This window comes from Macaca thibetana, chromosome 6 (assembly GCF_024542745.1).
Source record: "Macaca thibetana thibetana isolate TM-01 chromosome 6, ASM2454274v1, whole genome shotgun sequence".
NCBI lineage: Eukaryota > Metazoa > Chordata > Mammalia > Primates > Cercopithecidae > Macaca > Macaca thibetana.
In genome coordinates, this window is record NC_065583.1 from 13332772 (window position 1) to 13354051 (window position 21280).

At 48.1% G+C, this 21280-nt stretch overlaps 1 protein-coding gene across 6 annotated transcripts in view; it reads right to left on the reverse strand.

Moving 5' to 3' along the window:
* The window catches only part of WWC1 (WW and C2 domain containing 1), a 175589-nt gene that overhangs the window by 50160 nt on the left and 104149 nt on the right, over window positions 1-21280 (reverse strand). For all 6 annotated transcript variants that reach the window (XM_050794638.1, XM_050794637.1, XM_050794635.1 and 3 more), the window contains 5 exons: window positions 20681-20760; window positions 13529-13658; window positions 11519-11665; window positions 10175-10248; window positions 5939-6181 (listed from right to left, as the gene is read on the reverse strand). In XM_050794638.1, coding sequence (XP_050650595.1) covers window positions 5939-6181; window positions 10175-10248; window positions 11519-11665; window positions 13529-13658; window positions 20681-20760 — 674 coding nt within the window. The remainder of the gene's footprint in view (window positions 1-5938; window positions 6182-10174; window positions 10249-11518; window positions 11666-13528; window positions 13659-20680; window positions 20761-21280) is intronic.

Sequence of the window (21280 nt, forward strand, 5' to 3'; positions counted from 1 at the left end):
GAATAGGTGGGCTGCTGTGAAGGTCGGGGGGGTGGTCCCTATCAGATGGATCACTACCTGAATGAGATTACCATCTGCTCTGGTTTGATTTTTGTTCCCCTGAAATCCTACTTTGAAGTCCTAAGCCCCAGTACCTCCGAATGTGATTGTATTTGGAGATAGGGCTTTTAAGGAGTAATTAAGGTAAAATGAGGTCAGTAGGGCAAACTCTAATCCAGTATGACTGGTGTCCTTCTAAGAGGAGATTAGGGCACAGGCACGGGGGAAGACCATGTGAAACGGAGTGGGGAGGAGGCCATCTACACACCAAGGGAAGAGACCTCAGAAGAAAGCAACCCCGCTGACATCTGATCTTGGACTTTTACTTTCCAGACTGTGAGAAAATAAATGTCCACTGTTTAAGTCACCCAGTCAGTCTGTGGTACGTTGTTATGGCAGCCTTAGCAGACTCATGCACCATCTTAGGGCACAATACAGAATCGAAAACAAGGGAAGGTCTAGGACCAAGCTCTGAGTACACACAACATTCCGAGGTTGGGTAGATTGGCAACAGTCAGCAAAGGAGCTGGAGAGAATAGGACCAGAGAGTCAGGAGAAGTTAGTGGATGTGATGGAATGTCACAGAACCGGAAGCAAAGATTTTCACCCAGGCATGCCTGACACCAAAGCCCAATTCAGTAAACCATCTCCCTGGAGGCAAATCCTTCTGTTTGGAAGAGACCTCTGGCTTTAGGACCATATTTCAGCCCCTACCTCTCCTGAAATCCCCCATGGAGGGCAGCCCCTGGAATGGCTCTCCAACCCCTGGAGTGCGCCCACCACAAAATAAAGGACCCTATCAAATAAGCCCGTGCCCTCGCCAACTCATGACCTGGGCTGCTCTCGTGTGTCTACTAGCCTAGTCTTTCTCAGCTTGCGGCCCATAGACTATCTGCATCAGACAGTGGGGAGTGCTTATTGAAATGCACATTCCGGGGCCCTACTCTGACCTGCTGAATCAAGAAGCCCAGGGGCAGTGCCCAGAAATCTCTCTTTTCGTGAAGCCTCCCAGGTGATCTTTAGGCACACCAAGGTTTGCAAGCTGCCGCACTGCAGGGGGACGGCAGACAGGCAGAGCCTGTGTCTTGCTCACTCAGCACCTAGCACCTAGTATAGTGCCCACCATGTAGACAGGCTCAATATTTGCTGAACGGATGACTTTTTCTCCAGATGAAGCAGGCAGTTTACGAGCTCTGCTGAAACACCTGTATGTTATCATACATTCCATGGACAGGTGTGTACCACCGTTGGCCTCCATCCTCTCATGTCAACCTGCTGAAGAGGGGATGACTGACTAGCTGGTCCCTGGACTGGGAAGTGAACCTAGAAAGGGCTCATTTCCATGGAAAAGCCCAGTCATGCCATCCCTCTACCCACACACCCAAGCCCCCAGCACACGCCCTGCAGTAAAGACCAGAGCTTGCTCTAGACACAATGGAATAGTGTTGAGGGGTGGGTCGGGCTTGTTACCGGGCAACTGAATCTGTGAAATTACAGAAAAGACAACAGGAGCAGCAGGAAGAGTGGCCTTGGCACGGTTCTTGGTCAGCTCAATCCCTGGCACTGTTCTTCTAGAGTCCTGCCTGAGGCTGGGGTGGGGGTGCACAGTGGGGTGACAGACAGAACCCGTAATGAACAAAATCCTTGACTTTCAACAGAATGAACAAGGCTGTGGAATCTCTTGACCCAGTATAAAAGGAAAGCTCAGGAACAGTTGAGGTTCAGGATCAAGGAGCAGCTGGGGCTCACCATTTTTACCTTGGTTTTCCTCTTCTCTGTGGGAGAAAAGCCATAGAGGTGTGGGCTGGGAGCAAATGTGGGTCCCCAATGAAGCCTCAACAGGATGATGAGGGGTCTGGGAGTTGGGCTGCCATGACATCCTGGCATTAGGGGCTAGCTACTGCTAGCAATGCACAGGTGCCGAGGCCACCTCCCAGTGGCATTGGGTTTTGCAGGATAGATGGCACACGTGTGTGATGCCTGGCACACGCTGGGAGGCCAAGAACGCATCAAGCATGGAGGCAGGCAGAGGATCCAGAAGGTGGGGCTGGAGTCCCCACAAGCTGTAGCTCAGCACCCTGGGTGGCGGTTAAAAATGTAAGAACCTGGGCTGCATCTCAGGTCAGAAGAATTGGTCCCTGGGGTGGGGCCAGGGAGCCCGTGCACTAATGAGCATCCTGCATGACTGCACACCAGCTCTGGGGAGCAGTGGAGAAGGCCCTCGGGAAGGAGGGGGAGGCAGAGGGTAGGATGAGGTTTGTTCGGATGCCTGTGAGTCTGACTGATTTGTGAGCGGGGTTTGGCAGGTCCTGCAGTCAGCCTCTCCTGGATGTGTCTATTCCTGTCCTCAAAGGCACCTTGAATGCAAGGCTGTCGTGTGAAGATGAGGAGCATAATAATCTCATTTTGAGAGAGAGAGAGAGAATAGAGAAAGAGGAGCGAGGGGAGAAAGAGAGAAACAGAGACACTAAAAATAAAGATACACACACATGAGAAACAAAGAGAGAAGGAAAACACAATACCAGAGTCAGAAGGATGAGCACAGACAGACAGACAGGGAGCTGGAAGGAAACAGCTGCAGACACAAAGACAGCTGGGGTGGCTTTCCCGTCTCCCCACTGTGGGAGACCCACAGCCATGAGCATGGTACCACATTCCTGTGGGCTTCCTCCTTAGTCTCCTCTTAGGGCACACGTGGCTGCCTGCCTGCATGCACTCCAGCTTCCCTATCACTGCATTTGCCCCAAGTACTCTCCTACCAGGCTCTCTGAGCTGCCCGCTCAGCAGCTGCAGTGGAGTGGAGGTTCTGGCCTCCCTGTACTAGCTATGTGAACTCACTGCTCTGGAGGAGCCAGCAGACCTTTGAAAGAGGAGGTTGAAGGCAATAACAGAAGGCCTTCTGAGTGGCAAGCACCCTAAAGTGAGCACAGCCTCTGGGGCTAGCAAACCTGTGGTCTTCTAATCCCAGCTCTGGCACTTAGGGATCTCGGGTGAGCCTCATCTTTCCTCATTTGTAAAATGGGGATTAACCTCAGGGTTCCTGGGAGGTTTAAATGAGATTTTATAGGCTACCGCCTGGCACAGGATGGGAGCTTCTACATGTGGTATATCTTAGGGGTCCCTAGGAGCCTCCAATTCCAGTTTTAAGAAACCAACAATTTTACAGAAGGGAAGAGCCTGGTCTAACTGTCTGCCTTCAGACCATATATGTATTTAATGTAATTACAGTAAATCCTCAACATTGTAGATAGGTTCTTGCTAACTGCAACTTTAAGCAAAATGATGCACATCAAGTTCTCAAATAACGTCATTTTTTAATAAAGCTGATGGAGCTGGCTGCAGTGGGTCACGCCTGTAATCTCAGCACTTTGGGAGGCTGAGGCAGGTGGATCACCTGAGGTCAGGAGTTTGAGATCAGCCTGTCCAACATGGTGAAACCCCATTTCTACTAAAATACAAAAATTAGCTGGGTGTGGTGGCGCACACTTGTAATCCCAGCTACTCGGGAGGCTGAGGCAGAAGAATTGCTTGAACTCAGAAGGCGGAAGTTGCAGTAAGCCGAGATCATGCCACTGCACTCCAGCCTAGGTGACAGGGCAAGACTCCATCTCGAAAAAAATAGAAATAAAACATAAAGTTGATGGAAAAAAATTGGTTTCATTGTATGTCGTTTTGCTCAAAGTCACAGTTGTCCAAGAACCTACTAACAAATGTTAAGTGAGGACTTAATGTATCCTGTTTTTTCCCTATTAGGCAAGTGAAACCCAAATTGGTCAATGACTTGCTCAAGATCAGCAAGTGAGAAGCGTGTTCCTTTTGACCCAACAAGGAGTGAAGCTGCCATGAGTCTGTTCTCTTCAGCTGCTGGCTGTGGGGACTATGAATAGCTAAGGGCTTCCCAGTGGCAGTTATAGGGTCTGGGAGCAAGTGAGCAACCCAGGGAATGGGTATAAAGACCAGGATATATACACAGAAGCCTAGTAAGGATCTGCCTGGGCCAGCTAACCATTTATTCTTTCAACGAACACTAAAGGCATGTTACAGACACAGGCCTTATCCCCAAAGCACAAAATCCCAGAGAAAGCATAATGGAGTCGTGGTGCTAAAGAAGACTTCTAGCAAGGTGCTTCCAAGGACTGCAGAACACCAATTATTCAAGCTCTGTCCTTCTCCTTCTCCCACCAATGGGTGGTGGGTCAGGGCTAATCAGCTGCTGCTGCCAATGAAGAACGGAAGAGAGGAAATGGATACCCTTTGGACATTACTGCTAGCAGTTCTGACTAAGCAACCAGTGGGGAGAGATTCCCGCCATCAACAAGTCAAGAGAGTCTCTGAAGCCATGGGAAGCTGGGCGAGAACTTGGTGAACCTGATCCACCTGGCACCATGCCATGTGCAAGTGGGGCTCACTCAATTGCTAGGATGGTACTGCAGGCTGGGCACCTTAGAGCTCGAAGGCTCCCTGGAAGACCCATGGTGGGGTGACAGAGTGAGCACAGACAGGCCTCTCTAGGACTCCCGACTGCTTCCACTGAGGCACTAGGCACGTTTACTTGCTTCATAAGCCGGGCTTCTTCCTCTGATTTCACTAGAAGAAGGAATTCCCTTGCTCATATTCCAAACACACACCACACACACACACTTGAAAATCACCAGCTTCACTTCTAAGCTCCTTAGGGGCAGGGACCTTGCTGAATAAAGGCTCCTGCGAAAAACATGGTGAAAATAAGTATAATAGATTTAAAGGTCATGGGGCAGGGACCATGTCTTGTTAATTTCTGAATCCCCCAAATTGCCTTGCACACACAATCCGTGCAGCAAAGCGTTTCTCAAATGAATGAGTAAACATTGGCTGTTGAACAGAATGAATGAATGAACTTGAAGCTGGAGAGCGTAAAGCCTATGGTGAACACAGTGTTGCATTCGGTGCAGTGTGGGTGTGGAGGTTGGTGGGAACACTGAAGGAAATAAACAAAGACAATGTCTATGATAAGGTCTAAATTAGAGAATATAAACCAGTGGCTTTTAGGTTATATCAGGCCTATAGATGAGGCTGATTTGCATTTTTTGAAAAAAACTTCTGGATTAGTTCCCAATATTTAAAAATAAAAAATCCAAACAACTCTTTTGTTTGAAGTACAGGCAGCTCTGGCAGCCCGAGGCCTGTACTCCCATTTGCTGCAGGAGACAGACAGCACCTGCTCTAGACCAGTGGGGTCTGTGCACTCTGGTCTGACACAGACCACTGCCAGGTGGGTCTCCAGCATTTCTGTGACCTGCTTGGCTCCTATAAGCATGCCAGTTTGCAACCCCCACCCAGACCAGTGTTTTTCAAACTGCAAACTGCAACCCCTTACTTAGCATGGGGTGAAATCAATTTGGTGAGTCATGAACTGCATGAAACAAAATGCAATAGAAGAGAGAAAACATCAGAGGACCATCACAGGTAGAAGAGAGAAAACATCAGAGGACCATCACAGGTAGAAGAGAGAAAACATCAGAGGACCATCACAGGTAGAAAGAGCATGCACTATTTTGTGAACCTTGTGTCAGGTCACAGTATAAAATGTGCATCACTGTCAAAAAAATGGAAAATGACTGCTTTAAATTATGTAGTTATGTGGCTTAATTGAGTCAGAAGATACATTTTTGAAATCCTGCACCTAAGCAGACTTTTTGGTAGCATGGTTCACCATGCAAAGGACCAGGGTAGCTGGTGCACTGGATGATGAATCATCTTTCCTGATTTCCTATGTCGGCAATCTGAGAGATCTCTGAACTGAGCATGCTCAGGGTGGAGCCCAGGGGCCTGGAGCCCCCTCATCCTTCCGCCATCTGGGGGCTGAGGACAGACTGCCAGTGAGAGAAGGGTCCTACACACCCTGGGACCCCAGCCCCACCTCTCCGTCAGCGCCTTGCTCTGGGTGTCCCGGGCTGCTTGCAGGTCCTTTTCCAGCCGCTTCCGGGCCATCTCCAGCTGCTCCACCTCTCCCTGCGTCCACTTGCGGGGGCTGATGAAGCGCATCTCCTTCAGCAGCTCCTCTTTCTCGTTGATGAGGATCAGCCGGTCCCTCTCTGAGTCCAGCACCCCAGGCCAGGCCTCACTGTCAAGCTTGGCCAGCTGGATCTTCAGGTTGGCGATCCTGGGGGCCAAGAAAGCAAGCATGACTGGTGTGCCTAATGGCACTGTGGGAACAGGAGATGCCACAAGGAAACAGACATCTCAGAGCAATCTTTGACAGTTACTGTCTCCCTTTGATCAGCATGTCGTCTCAAGGAACCTATTTTTTTTTTCTAAATAAACACATGTGGGTGCCTACCATGTGCCAACAAGGAATTAGGCTCTGCAGGGATGGGGTGCAGACATGAACAAGGCAATGTCCTTAGCCCTGTTCCTGGTACAATAGAGATGTGAATTCATCACCAGGCACTAACCTCTTACCACTGGCTGTGTGGCCTTGGGCAAGTTGCTCAGCTCTCTGAAGGGAATAACAGAAGCCCTTTCCTCATGCCATTTTGGTTGAAGGTTTTATGATGTAATCTGTAACCTGCAAAGCACTGTACTTGGCACATAGTAAGTCCTCGCTACTGTTGTTATGACCTGGCGTGATCACTTATTAGGTACGTAACATTGGGCCAATTCCCTAGGCTATAAAGGTGAGAAAAACTCATTCATCAGAATGATTGGGAAGGGTGCCTGGCACATAGCAAGTACTGAGTCACTGGCAGTTCTGGACCACTAAGACTACAACTACTGACCACGTATTCTCAAGTCAGAGAGAGGTAGTGGCACTGTGTGAACAACTGTGGATTTGGGGTCAAAGGCCTGGAGTTGGAGTCCTGGCTCGCTCTGGCCTTCCTGATGGAAGGGACCGTTTCTCAAGAAATCATTTTGGTATCACAAGCTTCTAGCACAGTGACTGGTATACTGCAGGCACTAAATAAGAGTTAAAGGAAAGAGCTGGCAGCCTTATCCCTTAACTGCTCTAAGACTCAGTATCCTCATCTCTAAGGCAGAGATGATATGCTACCTATAGGGTGGGTTATGTGAGAACACAGCATTAAGAGCCCTTTATACATTGCCAGGTGTTATATAGACCTTCGGTATTATTATCATTGAGTCAAAATAAGATTCACAGTATAACAACGAATACTGCTACAAATAGCTAACAACAATCATGACATCATCCTTTAGGACTTGGCCTCTGCAAAGTACCATCAGCTCTCATGCCCTGGCCACCCCACCCCTAAAGGGTAAGATAGGAGTTTGTTCACCTGGTTGGACAGATGCCCAGGGAGGATATGATGCACCTAAGACTGCAAATCATAAACGTGGCCAATACTTGTTGAGACCAGAGGACTCTGAACTCCCAGTTCAATCTTACCTGCAGACAATGTGGCCCATTTCTTACTTTATCAGAACACTGCTGGGGACAAAATTCACCATGATGTGTAGCAAAAATTCCACGTAGAGAAACCTAGCTAGATTTGCTTGTTCCCCAGCCAAGTATCCCAGGAGGAATTCCTATACACGTGACCCTTGATATCTGCAGGGGATTGGTTCCAGGACCTACCCCAGATACCAAAATCCATGGATGCTCAAGTGCTTTATATAAAATGGCACAGTGTTTGCATATAACCTATGTACATCCTCCTGTATACTTTAAATCATCTCTAGATTACTTATAATTCCTAACACAATGTAAATGCTACATAAATAGTTGTTACACTATATTTAAAAATTTGTATTATTTTTAATTTTTTTTTCCTGGATATTTTTGATCCTTGGTTGAATCCCCATGGGTACAGAGGACTGACTGTAGTTAGTTATTTAAATTTATATTCATGTATACAGTAATCTATCAAGATTGGCTTTGAGACAACTTTGTAGCTGCTGTTCTCCAGTACTTTGAGAATGAAATGGTATGGTAAGGCCTGGCAGAGGCTCCCCCATATGCAGGACATTGGGAAGTGACTGATGCTTTACTGGATGTACTTTCTCTTTCCCTATGCCAATGCTCCTTAAATTTTGGGCCACATCCCTTTAAGAATCTGATAAAAACAACTAGTCTCTCTTCTCAGAAACGCATGTGTGACAAAACTTGACATCCAATGATCAGACCCTCCTTGCATTACTGACACCTCCCTTCCCCTCTTTCAAGTCCTGCAGCTTGCTTTCCCATTGAGCAGGCTGCTCTGTCCTTTACACTAAAATGAGCTTCGGCGGAAGGGGGAAGCAAGAGGCTGGATAAAGTCAGATGAGCTAGGAAGCTCTGTGATGAGAAGTCTAACAGCTCAACTCCAGAGGGAACACTGCAGTCCTTTAGTGTCTCTAGGACTGACCATCTAAGATAGGCATTCCTGCAGGATGGAACAGATCCAAGGTTCAGAGTGGTCCCCTTCAGAGAGGACAAGAAGTGGCTGTCCAAATACAGAGGTCTTGCTGTTTTGCTGGACCCCTGGGGGAGCTGAAATAGTACATAGGACATCTGTTTCTTTCTACCTGACCAGTATTCAATTCGTTCTTCTTTTGTTAATAATATTCCAATTTGTCTTTGGGAAACCACTCTTTTCGTACTTTGAAGTCACCTGGTTCCCATACAGCCGACCCTTCACAGCACTGGAAACATGATGCATGCCTAGATCTTTAGAGAATTCTAATTTTGCCCACCCCTAGCTGCCCTGTAACAATGCTTGGTTCACCCAAAAAAGGCAGGGAGTCTCAAACCCAAGGCTAGTTAAAACTATCGGGAAAGGTAGGCCCCCTTTCTGCAGGGATTGCTAACCTGGTAGTGTGTAAGCTCCAAATTGCTGGGAGTTGCCTTGTCACTTTGACAGGAAAGTCTGCTGTAGAGTAAAGCCAACATAAAGGCAAGCAGGGTGAAGAGAAGGAGAGAGACTGAGTCTGTGTAACATCATCTGAGTCCCTGGATCCAGCTGTGCCTGAAGGTAGGTATCTTAGGACTTTGGAGTTAAATAAGACAATACATTCCCTTTTTTGCTTTATCTGGTTTCTATCAGATTTCTGTCGTTTCCGCAAAGAGTTCTACTATTCACACAGAGTTGGCAGAGGGGCAGAGCTGGGCACTGCCATACTTCACCTGGCCTGGCTGAGAAGGTCCACAGGCCAGACAACTTAGTCTAGGAAGGAATGGATGCAATGTGCCTGGCTTCCATCCACACCACAATGCCCAGGGCATTCTTTGCCAGTAACGCTGGCTCAGAGTACAGAAAGATCATGAACTTGAAGCCCGATTGTCCAAGGTTTAAATTCTGCCTCTACCATCTGGAACAGTCATGAAATATCTTGGTCTTACCTTTTTCCTGTCTAACATGGAGATAATAAGAGAGACCCTCTGCTATAAGGTTGCTTTTAAAATTAAATGAGAAGATGCATGCACAAATGTTTTAGTACAATAAACAATCTCAGCCAAGTGTAGTGGTGCATGCCTGTAATCCCAGCCACTCAGGAGGCTGAGGTGGGAGGATCGATTAAGGCCAGGAGTTCAAGACCAGCCTGAGTAACATAGTGAGACCCTGTCTCTAAAAAAGAAAACAAAGTAATTAAAAAAAAAAAATTTGTTTAGGCCTATAACAGATGCTCTAAAAATGTCAGCTTTGATTATTATTTTGATTTTATTTGTGGTAGTGGAACCTGACTGCTTAGGATTCTGTGAAGCCACAGAACATCTAAACCCAGAGGTCTATACTGCTTAAAAGCCCAGCTTGCTCCCAGCTGTGCAGGAGACACTGAAGCAGGTAGTGTCCACAATCTTTTCAGCCTGTTGCTGAAACTCCAGTTGTGCTCCTTCAAACCAAAATGCTTACAGGATCATGGGAAAGCCTCGGTTACAGAAATCAAGACAGGCAAGTGGGAAGATAACTCGGCTTTGAGATTAAACAGATCTGGGTTCAAAGCATAGTTTCACTCTCTATCTTGTGAAGTGTCCTGGGTGAGTCATTTCCTCTCTGAATTTCAGAGAGGATGAAAATATAAAGACGATAATAACTATCTTCATAATCTTTGTGAGGATTAAAGACGACGAAGTGTATGAAAAGCCAAGCACAGAGCAGGCATTCTACAATAGTAGTTATTATTTTTGAACCATCCTGCCCCCTAGCCCCAGCCCAATTACCTTCTTTTGGCCTCTTCATATCGAAGGCGCAATCTGACCTTCTCTGCCAACTGATTGTTGCTGTTGATGCTGAACTGGAGGAGAAGAACGAAGTCAGGAATTATGTGGCTGTTGTGGCCGGTGCTGAGTTGGGTTTCAAGGGCTCATGAGAGACTTGGCAGCTTGAGTGGGCAGTAGCCAAGAATAGCCCCCGCTGATGGGGCTGGCGGTGCAGATCGCAGGGAAGCTGGTGAAGCAAAAACACTTTCCTCCCTTCAGGCCACGGGAAGAGCCATACACTCAGACATCGATCACTTTGAAAACAGAAGCCAAAGGCCCAGAATATCATCTTGCAGCCCCCAATGGCTTGGCTTGGTGCCAATTCAAGCCACAGAAGCGTGGAGGACAGTTGGTGAGGAGGAAACAGGGATAGCCAATATCAAGAAAGCCATTCTGGGGGCACTGGGGAGGGGATCCGTAGAAAACTCAGAGAGGCTGCAGTCAGGAGTGAAACACTGGGTAGGTGGGGAGAAGACCCCAGCACTCACAAAGAGGCGTACAGTTCCTTTACAAATACTTTGGCCTGCAGATGGCTAGTAGCTGGACACATGGTGGTGTGGGGAAGGAAGGGACAGCCTCTTTTGCTGTGCTAGTCTGTTAAGAGCAGCAAGAGGCTACAAGGCTCACCGGTCACCCTTGGACAAGTGGGAAGACAGCTATGGAACTCAGGAACAGCATTTAGAGGCTGTTTGCCACAGAGGCTGGAAGGCGGATTCGTTCAATGTTGCTGGCTCTAGTAAAACAAAAGCTCTCCAAAAGTTACGAGGCACCGTGGGTCAGCCCTACTCTAACCTTTTCCTGAGCCACATCTGGACAGCGCTTTCACTATTCATAACTAGGACTGGACTGAGCTTAGGAACTGGGAGTCAAGCAGCTGCCTGAAAGCTGCATGCATTGTTTTGAGACTAACAGGAGGAAAATATCCTCTGCTGTCCAGTTGGGGAAAGAAAAATGGAAACAGAACTGCAAAAGAGTATGAAAAAAACCAAACCAAACCAAAACACAGAGAAAGACATTTTGTCCCTTAAACATGCTTTCTGTGCAGCATTAAGAGACGCTAGCATCTGGCCAGGCAATATTAAGGGCCATTTCTGCAGGCTTTTCCTCCACGTCATCACATCATTTCCTCCTGGGGCCAGGAGGTCTGTAAGAGAACAGAGCTCCAGAGGGCTGAGGCAGCAGCCAGCCCCGCAGAGAGCCCCTGGCCAGCTCCCTGGTGAGCCATGAGAAGGCAGCTGCTCACTACAGCAGCCTCCCAGCTGCCATCCTGTGGAAGGACCCCAGCATCCTGCCCTGTCTACTCACACTTCCCGAGATGTCTGTCTGGGAGCTCACATCCAGGTACTGTTTCGGCAGCGGGAAACTCGAACTCTCCAGAGAGCTGCTGCTGGACCACAGGTCTGAGTGAGACCCCCTGTCGGTGCGGAAGCCGTCCTTCAACATGGCAAGGCTCTGAAGGAAGGGAGAGCAGGGTCAGTGATGTGCCTTCCCAGGAGGGAGCTCTGGGTCTGCCACGCTCCCCGTGCTTCCCTCTCTACCCTCCCTTAATTTAGGAACCCATGCCCTCCCCAGACATCCTACTGATCCTGTGATAGAGGGCTAGCATTGAGTGGGTCCTTGCTGTGTGCCAGGCTTTGTGCTGGGCCTATGACATAGGATAAACCGGTGTGGATGCCGACTCTGGAGCCACACTGCCCTAGTTGGAACCCCCGCTCTGCTGCTTCCCAGCTGTGTGACTTGACCTAGCTGAATAACCTCTCTTTGCCTCGATTTCCTCTCCTGTAAAATGAGAATAATCGGCTGGGTGCTCATGCCTGTAATCCCAGTGCTTTCAGAGGCCAACGTGGGAGGATCACTTGAGGCCAGGAATTCAAGATCAGCCTGGGCAACATAGCGGGACCCCCATCTCCGAAAAAAAAAAAGAATTGCTGGGTGTGGCGGTGCATGTCTGTAGTTCCAACTACTCGGGAGGCTGAGGTGGGAGGATTGCTTGAGCCCAGGAGTTCGACACTGCAGTGAGCTATGACTGTGTCACCGCACTCCAGCCTGGGCAATAAATAGAGCAAGACCCTGGTTCTTAAAATAAAAAAGGGGAGGGGGAAGAATCACAGGTCCTATCTCACAGGGCAATCATCTTGATTAAATGAGATTAAACGAGATGACAAGTGAATACAGCCCATACTCAACAACTGTCAGCTTTACCAGAGTCTCACTGAATCCTGACAATACTCATGCAAAGAATGACCTATGATTATCCCCAGTTTATTGATGAGAAGCTGGCAATTGACCGAGGCAAGATTTGGACCTGGTCTATCTGGCTTAAGGCTCTGCGATCTCAACTACTAATCAGAACAGGAACATGCCTCACTGTCCATGAGGTCCTCATCTAAATGTTTTCACTGGGCTGCTGTCCTGGGCGGGAGCTTCGAAACTGTTCTGTTTGTCATAGAGCATACAGCTTCCTCCACTAAGTCATTTACAGCATCTCTGAGGACTCCTAATCTGCCAGTGAAATATCTGAGGTCAGGGTGGTTCCCGGAAGCGGAGGTGATATGTACAGGGGGTAAGAGGATGGGTCTGTGAGCCAGGGGTTCACAGGTTTGAATCATGGCTCTAGCTTCCTCTCTGAGTTGTACAGTCTTTTTTCTGTAGGATGGGGATAAACTAGGGTTGATTTACGAGATGAGACATGATGCATGCAAAAGGCTTGGCATAATCACCTGGCACATTACATAATATCTATTATAATTTGTTCAGTTCCCAGCATAGAGGCAGAACACACAATGAAATGCTTATAGAGATGCTACATTTTGATGTCAAAGGTTAATGATGTTGAAACCACCTCTCTCCATTTGATTCTTTGAAAAATAAGTCAGAGGCCAGGTGCACTGGGTCACGCCTATAATCCCAGCACTTTGGGAGGCTAAGGTGGGAGAATCACTTGAGCCCAGCAGTTACCAAGAGCAGCCTGAGCCACATAGCAAGACTCCCTCTATTAAAAAATAAAAGTTAAAAAAACAAAGAAAAAATAAGTCAGGTAATTAAAGCTAGTGGCAAGGATGTGGCCTTTGGACTAGGCCAGATGAATTCCATTCCAACTCTGCCATTTACACTAGCTGTGTGACCTTATGCAAGTCACTTAATGCTTCTGAGCCTCCACGTCCTCCTCTATGAAATGGAACCAAAACCCCAGGAAGACTGGTAATGAGAATTCAGCAATGTGTGTACCATGTAGAAATAGTCCGCGTAAGACTGGCATACAGGAATACTCAGGAGAAATCAAGATGGCACCCACATCAACAGGAACTTGCATACCTTAATGAGATCTTGCTTTTCCTTTTCCCCACAGGTAATAGCCTTTTTGATGGCTTTTGTTTCTCTCAAGACAGCCTGAGCTTCATCCAGTTTGTAGCTGCCCTGAGCATCAGACATTTTCTTATCGATTCTAGGAGACAGTTAATGGGAAAGGTCAGCCTTAGATAGGGTGAGGGACAGGGTCTCCCCAGGGGAAAAGCACAGACCACAGGACTTCAGTTCCTTAAGAAGGCCCCTCCCTCTGTCCTGCTAATCCTGCCTCCGTAGGTCCCACTTGTGGGATAAGGCACAGAAGGTCCCGGGCTGGGCATGGTGGCTCACACCTATAATCCCAACACTTTGGGAGGCCAAGGCAGGTGGATCACTTGAGGTCAGGAGTTCAAGACTAACCTGAGGAACATGGTGAAACCCCGTCTCTCCTAAAAGTACAAAAATTAGCCGGGCATGGTGGCAGAGGTTGCAGTGAGCCGAGATCACGCCACTGCACTCCAGCCTGGGAGACAGAGCAAGACTCTGTCTCAAAAAAAAGAAAGAAAGAAAGAAAAGGAAAAAAGAAAAAGGCAGAGAAGGTTCCTGTTATACAGCCAATGTGTGGGGGTGCAGAAGGAACATTGCTTGTGAAGTCAGTGTCCTCTAAACATCAGCTCTTACGGGAAACCTTCCCTGATTACTTCCCTGGGTCCTCCAGGCTGGGTAGGAGCTTCCCATATACATCACACATAGCTGTGACTCTGCAGTTGTTACATTGTGTGACAGTTTATGTATCATAGTTTATGTGGTAGCATCTTTGACTTGACTCTGGGAGGCTTGGGAACAGGAGGCAGAGTTGAACATGTTTGTCTCACTCTTTTTTGGAGGGAGGGCAGGCTGTCCTGTGCATTGTATGATGTTTAGCAGCCTCCCTGGCCTCGCCCCACAGGATGCTGTTGGTACCCTCACCCTGAATGGTGACAACTGAAAATATCTCCAAGTATTACCTGATGTCTGTTGAGGGAGAGGGAGCAAAATCATGCTGGTCAAGAACCACTGTCTTTAATAAGCATGTGTTGAGCTAATGAACACAATGAAGAAAAGGACAGAAGGATGAAAAACTCCCAGCCCTACTACGCGTTAGTAGGATGATCCTGGGGTCGTCTCTCAAACACACAGAGCCTTGGTTTGCTCCTCTAAAAAGCCTGGAAAACGTTACCCGCCTAACCCACATTCATGGAGTTGTCAGGAACATCAAATGGAATACGGGATGGAACATCTTGTGATAAACTAGGAATTACTGTACAAACATAAGGGATTAAAATGCTTCTAGCCTGGAGAGCTTATACAGGTTCATTTTGATGGGGGAAAAATTAAAAAAAAAAAAAAAGCGGGATGCGTCCTGATGTAGTTTTCTGAAGGTCAGACCAAACCAGACAGGCAGGGGTGAGCTTCTGGAGAAGGAGCGCCCAGGTGTCAAATAGGTTCTGGGGACAGAGATGCATTTTAACTACATCACACTTTCGCCACAGGCTAGGCCTGAGGTTTCAGTCCAAGGTGGAGAAAAAGGAGTTTTACAGTCTGCGGGAACACCACAAACTCATTATTTCAGCATGATAAACTGCTCACAGGCATTCCTTTGTGGTTTTCTGCTACAGGCCAAACTGTCCTGGGCTAAAAATAACCCTCATGGGGAATCCTGAGCACGAGCAGGTTTTCATCCTGGCCTCATCGTCTGCGCCTCCGAGCAGAGGAGAGAGCAGGCATGGAGCGAGGTCTCAACACAGCCTCCCTCTGCGGTTACTTCAGCCTCCATGGAGAGAAAACAAAGCCCCGTTTATGTCTCCCCACTAAAAATAGCCCGTCTATTCCTTTCCAGGACTTGGGCCTGGGCAGGCCTATCAGGTCGGCAAGGACTGGCCCCAGATTTAGTTTGAAAAATTAGTCTGAGGGAGCTTAGAAGATGCTCCGTGGCAAGGAGGCTCCCCAGAGCCAGTGTCCGGGACAGGCAGTGGCCCTGCTGCAGATGGGCATAGGAGGTGCAGGGAGACATTGTTTGTTGGAGCATGTCCGAGGGCTGGGGACTCTGGGGAGGGGGCTGTGCCCAGCTGTCCTCTGTCAACAGGGCGAGAATGGCTTTGAATCCCTGGCAGGATGAGACAGAAGCGGTTTGTCTGCTGGGCTTCCGACAGCCTCTACCTGATTTCTTCAAGGGCCTTAGCAACCTGGCCTCTGGAATTTGGCTCCAGAGAGCAGCTCTGAGAGGGAACACTCTTGGGATGAAGCTGGGTGGGGAGGGGGTGGGGGGAGAACAAAGGGTCACCATTATACACTCGGTGAATGAATCTTTTTTTTTTTTTTTTTAAGGGAAAGAAAAGTGTGTGTGTGTGTGTGTGTGTGTGTGTGTGTGTGTATGTGGGGATGCATGTGTTTTAGGAGTTCCAAATCCCTCAGCTGTCTTCTCTTCAGGGCTTTAGAGATTCACACACCCGGTAGCCACAGAGAGGTGGGGCAAAGGCTGACAGCAGCCGACTCCTGGTCCTGTCCAGACACCTCCTACCTGGGCACGGCAGGGCGAGGCGCTGCACTGCCCTCCTCCCATAGGGGGAGATGCCTGGTCTCCACTCTTCCCTATTAGAAAGGGAGCTGGCAAGTCAAAGTCCCAAGGTTTCATCTTGATTTTTCTTTGCAACCTCCTCCAAGAGGCAACTTTTAATCCTCATCAACCTTTTCCCTTCTCTCTTTTTTAAACAGGTTGCTCACTATGAATTGAACCAATATGGATTCGTGGCCCAGAGTAACTCAACTGCCCAAGGAAGCTTAACTGGTATCATCACAATCATGACAGGTGACATAGCTGCTCTTAAAAAACAACAGAGCTGGCCGGGCATGGTGGCTCACGCCTGTAATCCCAGCACTTCGGGAGGCCTAGGTGGGCAGATCACCAGCTCAGGAGATTGAGACCATCCTGGCTAACATGGTGAAACCCCATCTCCACTAAAAATATAAAAAATTAGCCAGGCATAGTGGCATGTGCCTGTAGTCCCAGCTAGTCAGGAGGCTGAGGCAGGATAATCGCTTGGACCTGGGAGGTGGAGGTTGCAGTGAACCGAGATCGTGCCCCTGCACTCCAGCCTGGGTGACAGAGTGAGACTCCGTCTAAAAAGAAAGAAACAACAGAGCTTTTGGCTGCTAAAGAGAAATTTTCTAAAAGGGGAAATTACATGTGGTTAAAGTTATCCTGGAAATTCCTTAAGGATAAGCTGTACCTTTCCCCATGTTCTGCCATAAGAGTAGGCACAAAAGTAGAAGTGACTGGATAGCATCCGTTAGACTCTGAAAAAGAGGCCTTACATTTTCTGGGAATGAGGAGGGAGTTATCTGGGATGATGCTGGGAAGAAAGGTATTGAGACATGAACTTCAAAATCCAGTAGTCCTGGGTTTCAGCCCTAGCCCTGACACCTGCAAGCTGGGTGGCTCTGGGCATGTTTTCAACCCCGCCAGTGCCCTCATCTGTAATATATGGCAGGACAGAAACTTCTCTTAAAAGGGGGTGAAGAGAATGAAATGAGGTGGCTGGTGTGAAGTGCTTCCCCGGCACACCGTCTAGCCTAGGGCAGACGTAGAGTTCATCCGAGTTCCCTTCCCAATACAAGCAGGCAACCAGCTAGAGGTCACCACCCCAGCCCACTCTCAAGGAGCTCTTCCCTCATGCCAGACACTACCACACACTTGAAACGGATTTTCCAATTCAATCTTTACAACCCCTAGTTTTTCAAATGAACTGAAAGCTCACAGGGGTTAAGTCACTTTTCCAAGGACCCAGGGAACTGGGATTTGAACCCTGACCACCTGCCTCTCAAGACTACATTCCTGACTCTCTCTGCCAAGGTGTACATTAAAGGAGGCATCTTCCTCCACACTGGACGCAGAGCCCGGCTTCCGGCGAAGGAGTGTGGGTGGCTGGAGCTGCCATGGAGTCTTATCTGGGCCTGATATCAAACATGGGGCAGACGGAGAGGGGAAGAAAGGAGGCTTGTCTTCGGGGTTTCAGCATCAGCTTACCAAACAACAAGAGTTTTCAATGCTGCTACAGGGCGACAAAGTGGTAAAACAGGTTTGCGGTGGCTCAGAGAATAATGGGAAGTGTTCTAACCAGAAGCTCTTGAGGACTGCAGGAGCCAGGAGGCAGGGAGAACCCATTCAGTAAGATGACGGGAGTGAGTAGCCCTTAAACTGTGTGCTCAGAAGCTGTTTTGCTGCAAAGTGGAGGAATCAGGCTATTGCTTTAATAGGTCAAAAATAGGTATTTTCTAAGCTTATAACTATTGCTCCAAACTGTCATTGGTGCTACTGAAGATTACCAAGAAGCATAAAGCATGGTTCCAGGTCTTAACAATTCAGAATCTGGTTTGAGAGACAAGATTGGTATATGTATATACACATATATGAATAACATGTATATAACAAAGATGTAAACATATAGAAAGCCATACTTTGTAAGATACAAAAATTACAGACAATTTGTAATAATATAAAGCCATATACATATTTCTTATAGCATGTGTATAGACATCCAAAGGCTTGGGGCTATGGCCACAGAATGATGAGGGTAGATTTGAAATTCATGGAATGAGGAAAAGGTATAGTAGTCAGGGAGAGACAAAAAGCAAGAAATAGCCATCCATGCAGGTGTGGCCTCCCTGGGAATGTAAGTGAGATGCCCCCTTGGAAGGCAGAAATCTGCCGAGTGTCCTGCCTAGAGCTTCTGAGAGGGCTACCAGGTGACCTTCGTAATGATTGTCCAGTGAGCCCATTGGATACACTGAACACAATTCAATGAATGAGTCTCAGTTACATGCTGTAGTTAATAATAACAATAAGCTAACATCTTTCTTGCTCCCTTTCTTAATTTCTTTCTCTCCTCCTCTCTCTCTTTCTTCTCTTCCTTTTTTTTCCTTTTCTTCGAGACAGGGTCTCACTTTGTCTCCAGACTGCAGGGCTTTGTCTCTCTCTCTCTCTCTTTCCTTCTCTTTCTTTCTCTCTCCTTCCTTCCTTCCTTTCTTTCTTTCTTTGGAGAGAGGGTCTTACTTTGTCACCCAGACTGGAGGGCTTTTTCTTTCTCTCTCGTTCTTTCTGTTTCCTTTCCTTCCTTCCTTCTTCCCTCCCTTCTTCCCTCCCTTCTTTCCTTCCTTCCTTCCTCCCTCCCCTCCCCTCCTCTTCTCTTTCTCTCTCTTTCATTCTTTCGAGACAGCGTCTTACTTTGCCACTCAGACTGGTGTGGAGTGGTGCAATCAGCTCACTGCAACCTCCCACTCACAGGCTCAAGCGATCCTCTCACCTTGGCCTCCCAAAGTGCTGGGATTACAGGTCTGAGCCACCGTGCCCAGCCACAATAAGCTAACCTTTCTTGAGTACCTGCTAAGTGACTCAGTTTTCTCATCTATAAAATGTGGGTAGTTAGATAACAAAGCATTCCTTATAGTGTTGCTGTAGGATCAAAGGAGCACACTTGCGTGGAAACACTGCAGGGGTTCTCTGGCACAGAGTAACTGCTTGACAAAGCTTAGCTAGTATAGTCACAATCAGGACAGGTAACACAACTACTCTTTTTTTTTTTTTTTTTTTGAGATGGAGTCTTGCTCTGTTGCCCAGGCTAGAGTGCAGTGGCACATTCTCTTAAGAAACAACAGGCCGGGCGCGGTGGCTCAAGCCTGTAATCCCAGCACTTTGGGAGGCCGAGGCGGGCGGATCACAAGGTCAGGAGATCGAGACCACAGTGAAACCCCGTCTCTACTAAAAATACAAAAAATTAGCCGGGCACAGTGGCGGGCGCCTGTAGTCCTAGCTACTCAGGAGGCTGAGGCAGGAGAATGGCGTGAACCCAGGAGGCGGAGCTTGCAGTGAGCGGAGATCGCGCCACTGCACTCCAGCCTGGGCAACAGCGTGAGACTCCGTCTCAAAAAAAAAAAAAAAAAAAAAAAAAAAGAAACAACAAAGTGCCAGGCATGGTGGTTCACGCCTGTAATCCCAGCACTTTGGGAGGTCGAGGTGGGCGGATCACAAGGTCAGGAAATCGAGACTATCCTGGCTAACATGGTGAAACCCCATCTCCACTAAAATACAAAAAACCAGCCGGGCGAGGTGGCGGGCACCTGCAGTACCAGCTACTCGGGAGGCTGAGGCAGGAGAATGGCGTGAACCCAGGAGGCGGAGCTTGCAGTGAGCTGAGATCCGGCCACTGTACTCCAGCCTGGGTGACAGTGTGAGACTCCATCTCAAAAAAAAGAAAAGAAAAAAAAAAGAAACAACAAAGCTACTGCATGTTCTCACTTGTAAGTGGGAGCTAAATGATGAGAATACATGGACACACAGAGGGGAAAAACACAGACTGAGGCCTCTGGGAGGGTGGAGGGTGAGAGAAGGGAGAGGATCAGGAAAAATAACTAATGGGTACTAGGCTTAATACCTGGGTGATGAAATAATCTGTACAACCAACCCCCATGACACAAGTTGACCTGTATAACGAACCTGCACATGTACCCCGAAGTTAAAATAAAAGTTAAAAAAAAAAAAAGAGAAGACGAAGACACAACAGAGCTGTATTTTACCTGGCCACAGCTCAGCTTCTAAAGGTGAAAATTATATTTGGTGAAAGTTATCCTGGAAACTCCTTAAGTCACCCATAGAGCACAATGTACATGGCATCGTGCATACTTTTCTGGTAATTGGTTTTCGCTAGAAGAGATCATTATTCCTTCAATGAAGCACTTAGTGAGTGCTTTTAGGGGAAGTGGAAGAAAGGAGTGTGTTTTGTTTGCGTGCATATGGGACCCTACTGGATCGACTAGAGATGAGGCGTGTGCACGGAAATGCTCGGCAATGCTTGTTTCTGTGACTGGATAGTAACACTCGGCTGAGTGGAACAGATATTAATGGCTTCAGAAGTCCACAGAACAATGAGAGTTCTGTGGTCTGAAATGACTCCCCTTTCCTCTTTCCAAATCCCACTCTTGGGTGGCAGTATCTTCAGAAAATGCCAGTGGAATAGAACTTGAATGATGAGAGAGCCACATTTTGAGAAGAGAGGAAAAGGATTGAAGGAGAGAGAGACAGAGAGGGCAGGAGGGGAGCCTGGGTGGGGAGCAGCCCCCATGCTCTGCGACACAGGGTGCACTTACTTCTTCAGGGTCTGAAAGCCACGCTCTTTGAACTGCAGCTCATGCTGGAGGTGAACCATCTCTCTCTTCAGCTTGTTGACCTGGAGGGCAGCAGACCATACACGGGGCTGGGTCAGAGGCTGACAGCAAGGTGCAGGCTGCCTTCTCCCTAGAAGGGGAACGCAGAGCCTCCCACTGCACCTGCATAATGACTCAGGTCAGCACCCATTGGGCCACACTGGTCAGAACCCCCTCCCATCACCGATGTTGGCCTTGGTCTCTGCAGATGCCCATTCAGTCAGCATCCCAGACAGTGTTTCTGGGATTCCTAGCCAGTCCTTGCTCCAGGGAAACAGGAGGTGGACAGGAGCTGACCTGGGATAGAGTGGGCCTTCCCACTTCCCTGCTGTGTGACCTCTCTCAAGCCATCTTGCCATCCTGAGCCTCCCTTTCCTGTTCTGATGGATGAGGACAATGGCAATTCCCAGGGCCCTGGATCACTTAAAGCTGGCAGAGGCTATGAGAATGCTTCACATGGAGGCAAGAGGCAATGTAGTAACTTTAGTGGCAAGACGTGCCCTAGGAGCTAGGCTCGGTCTGCTGGTTTGTGTGGCTTACACT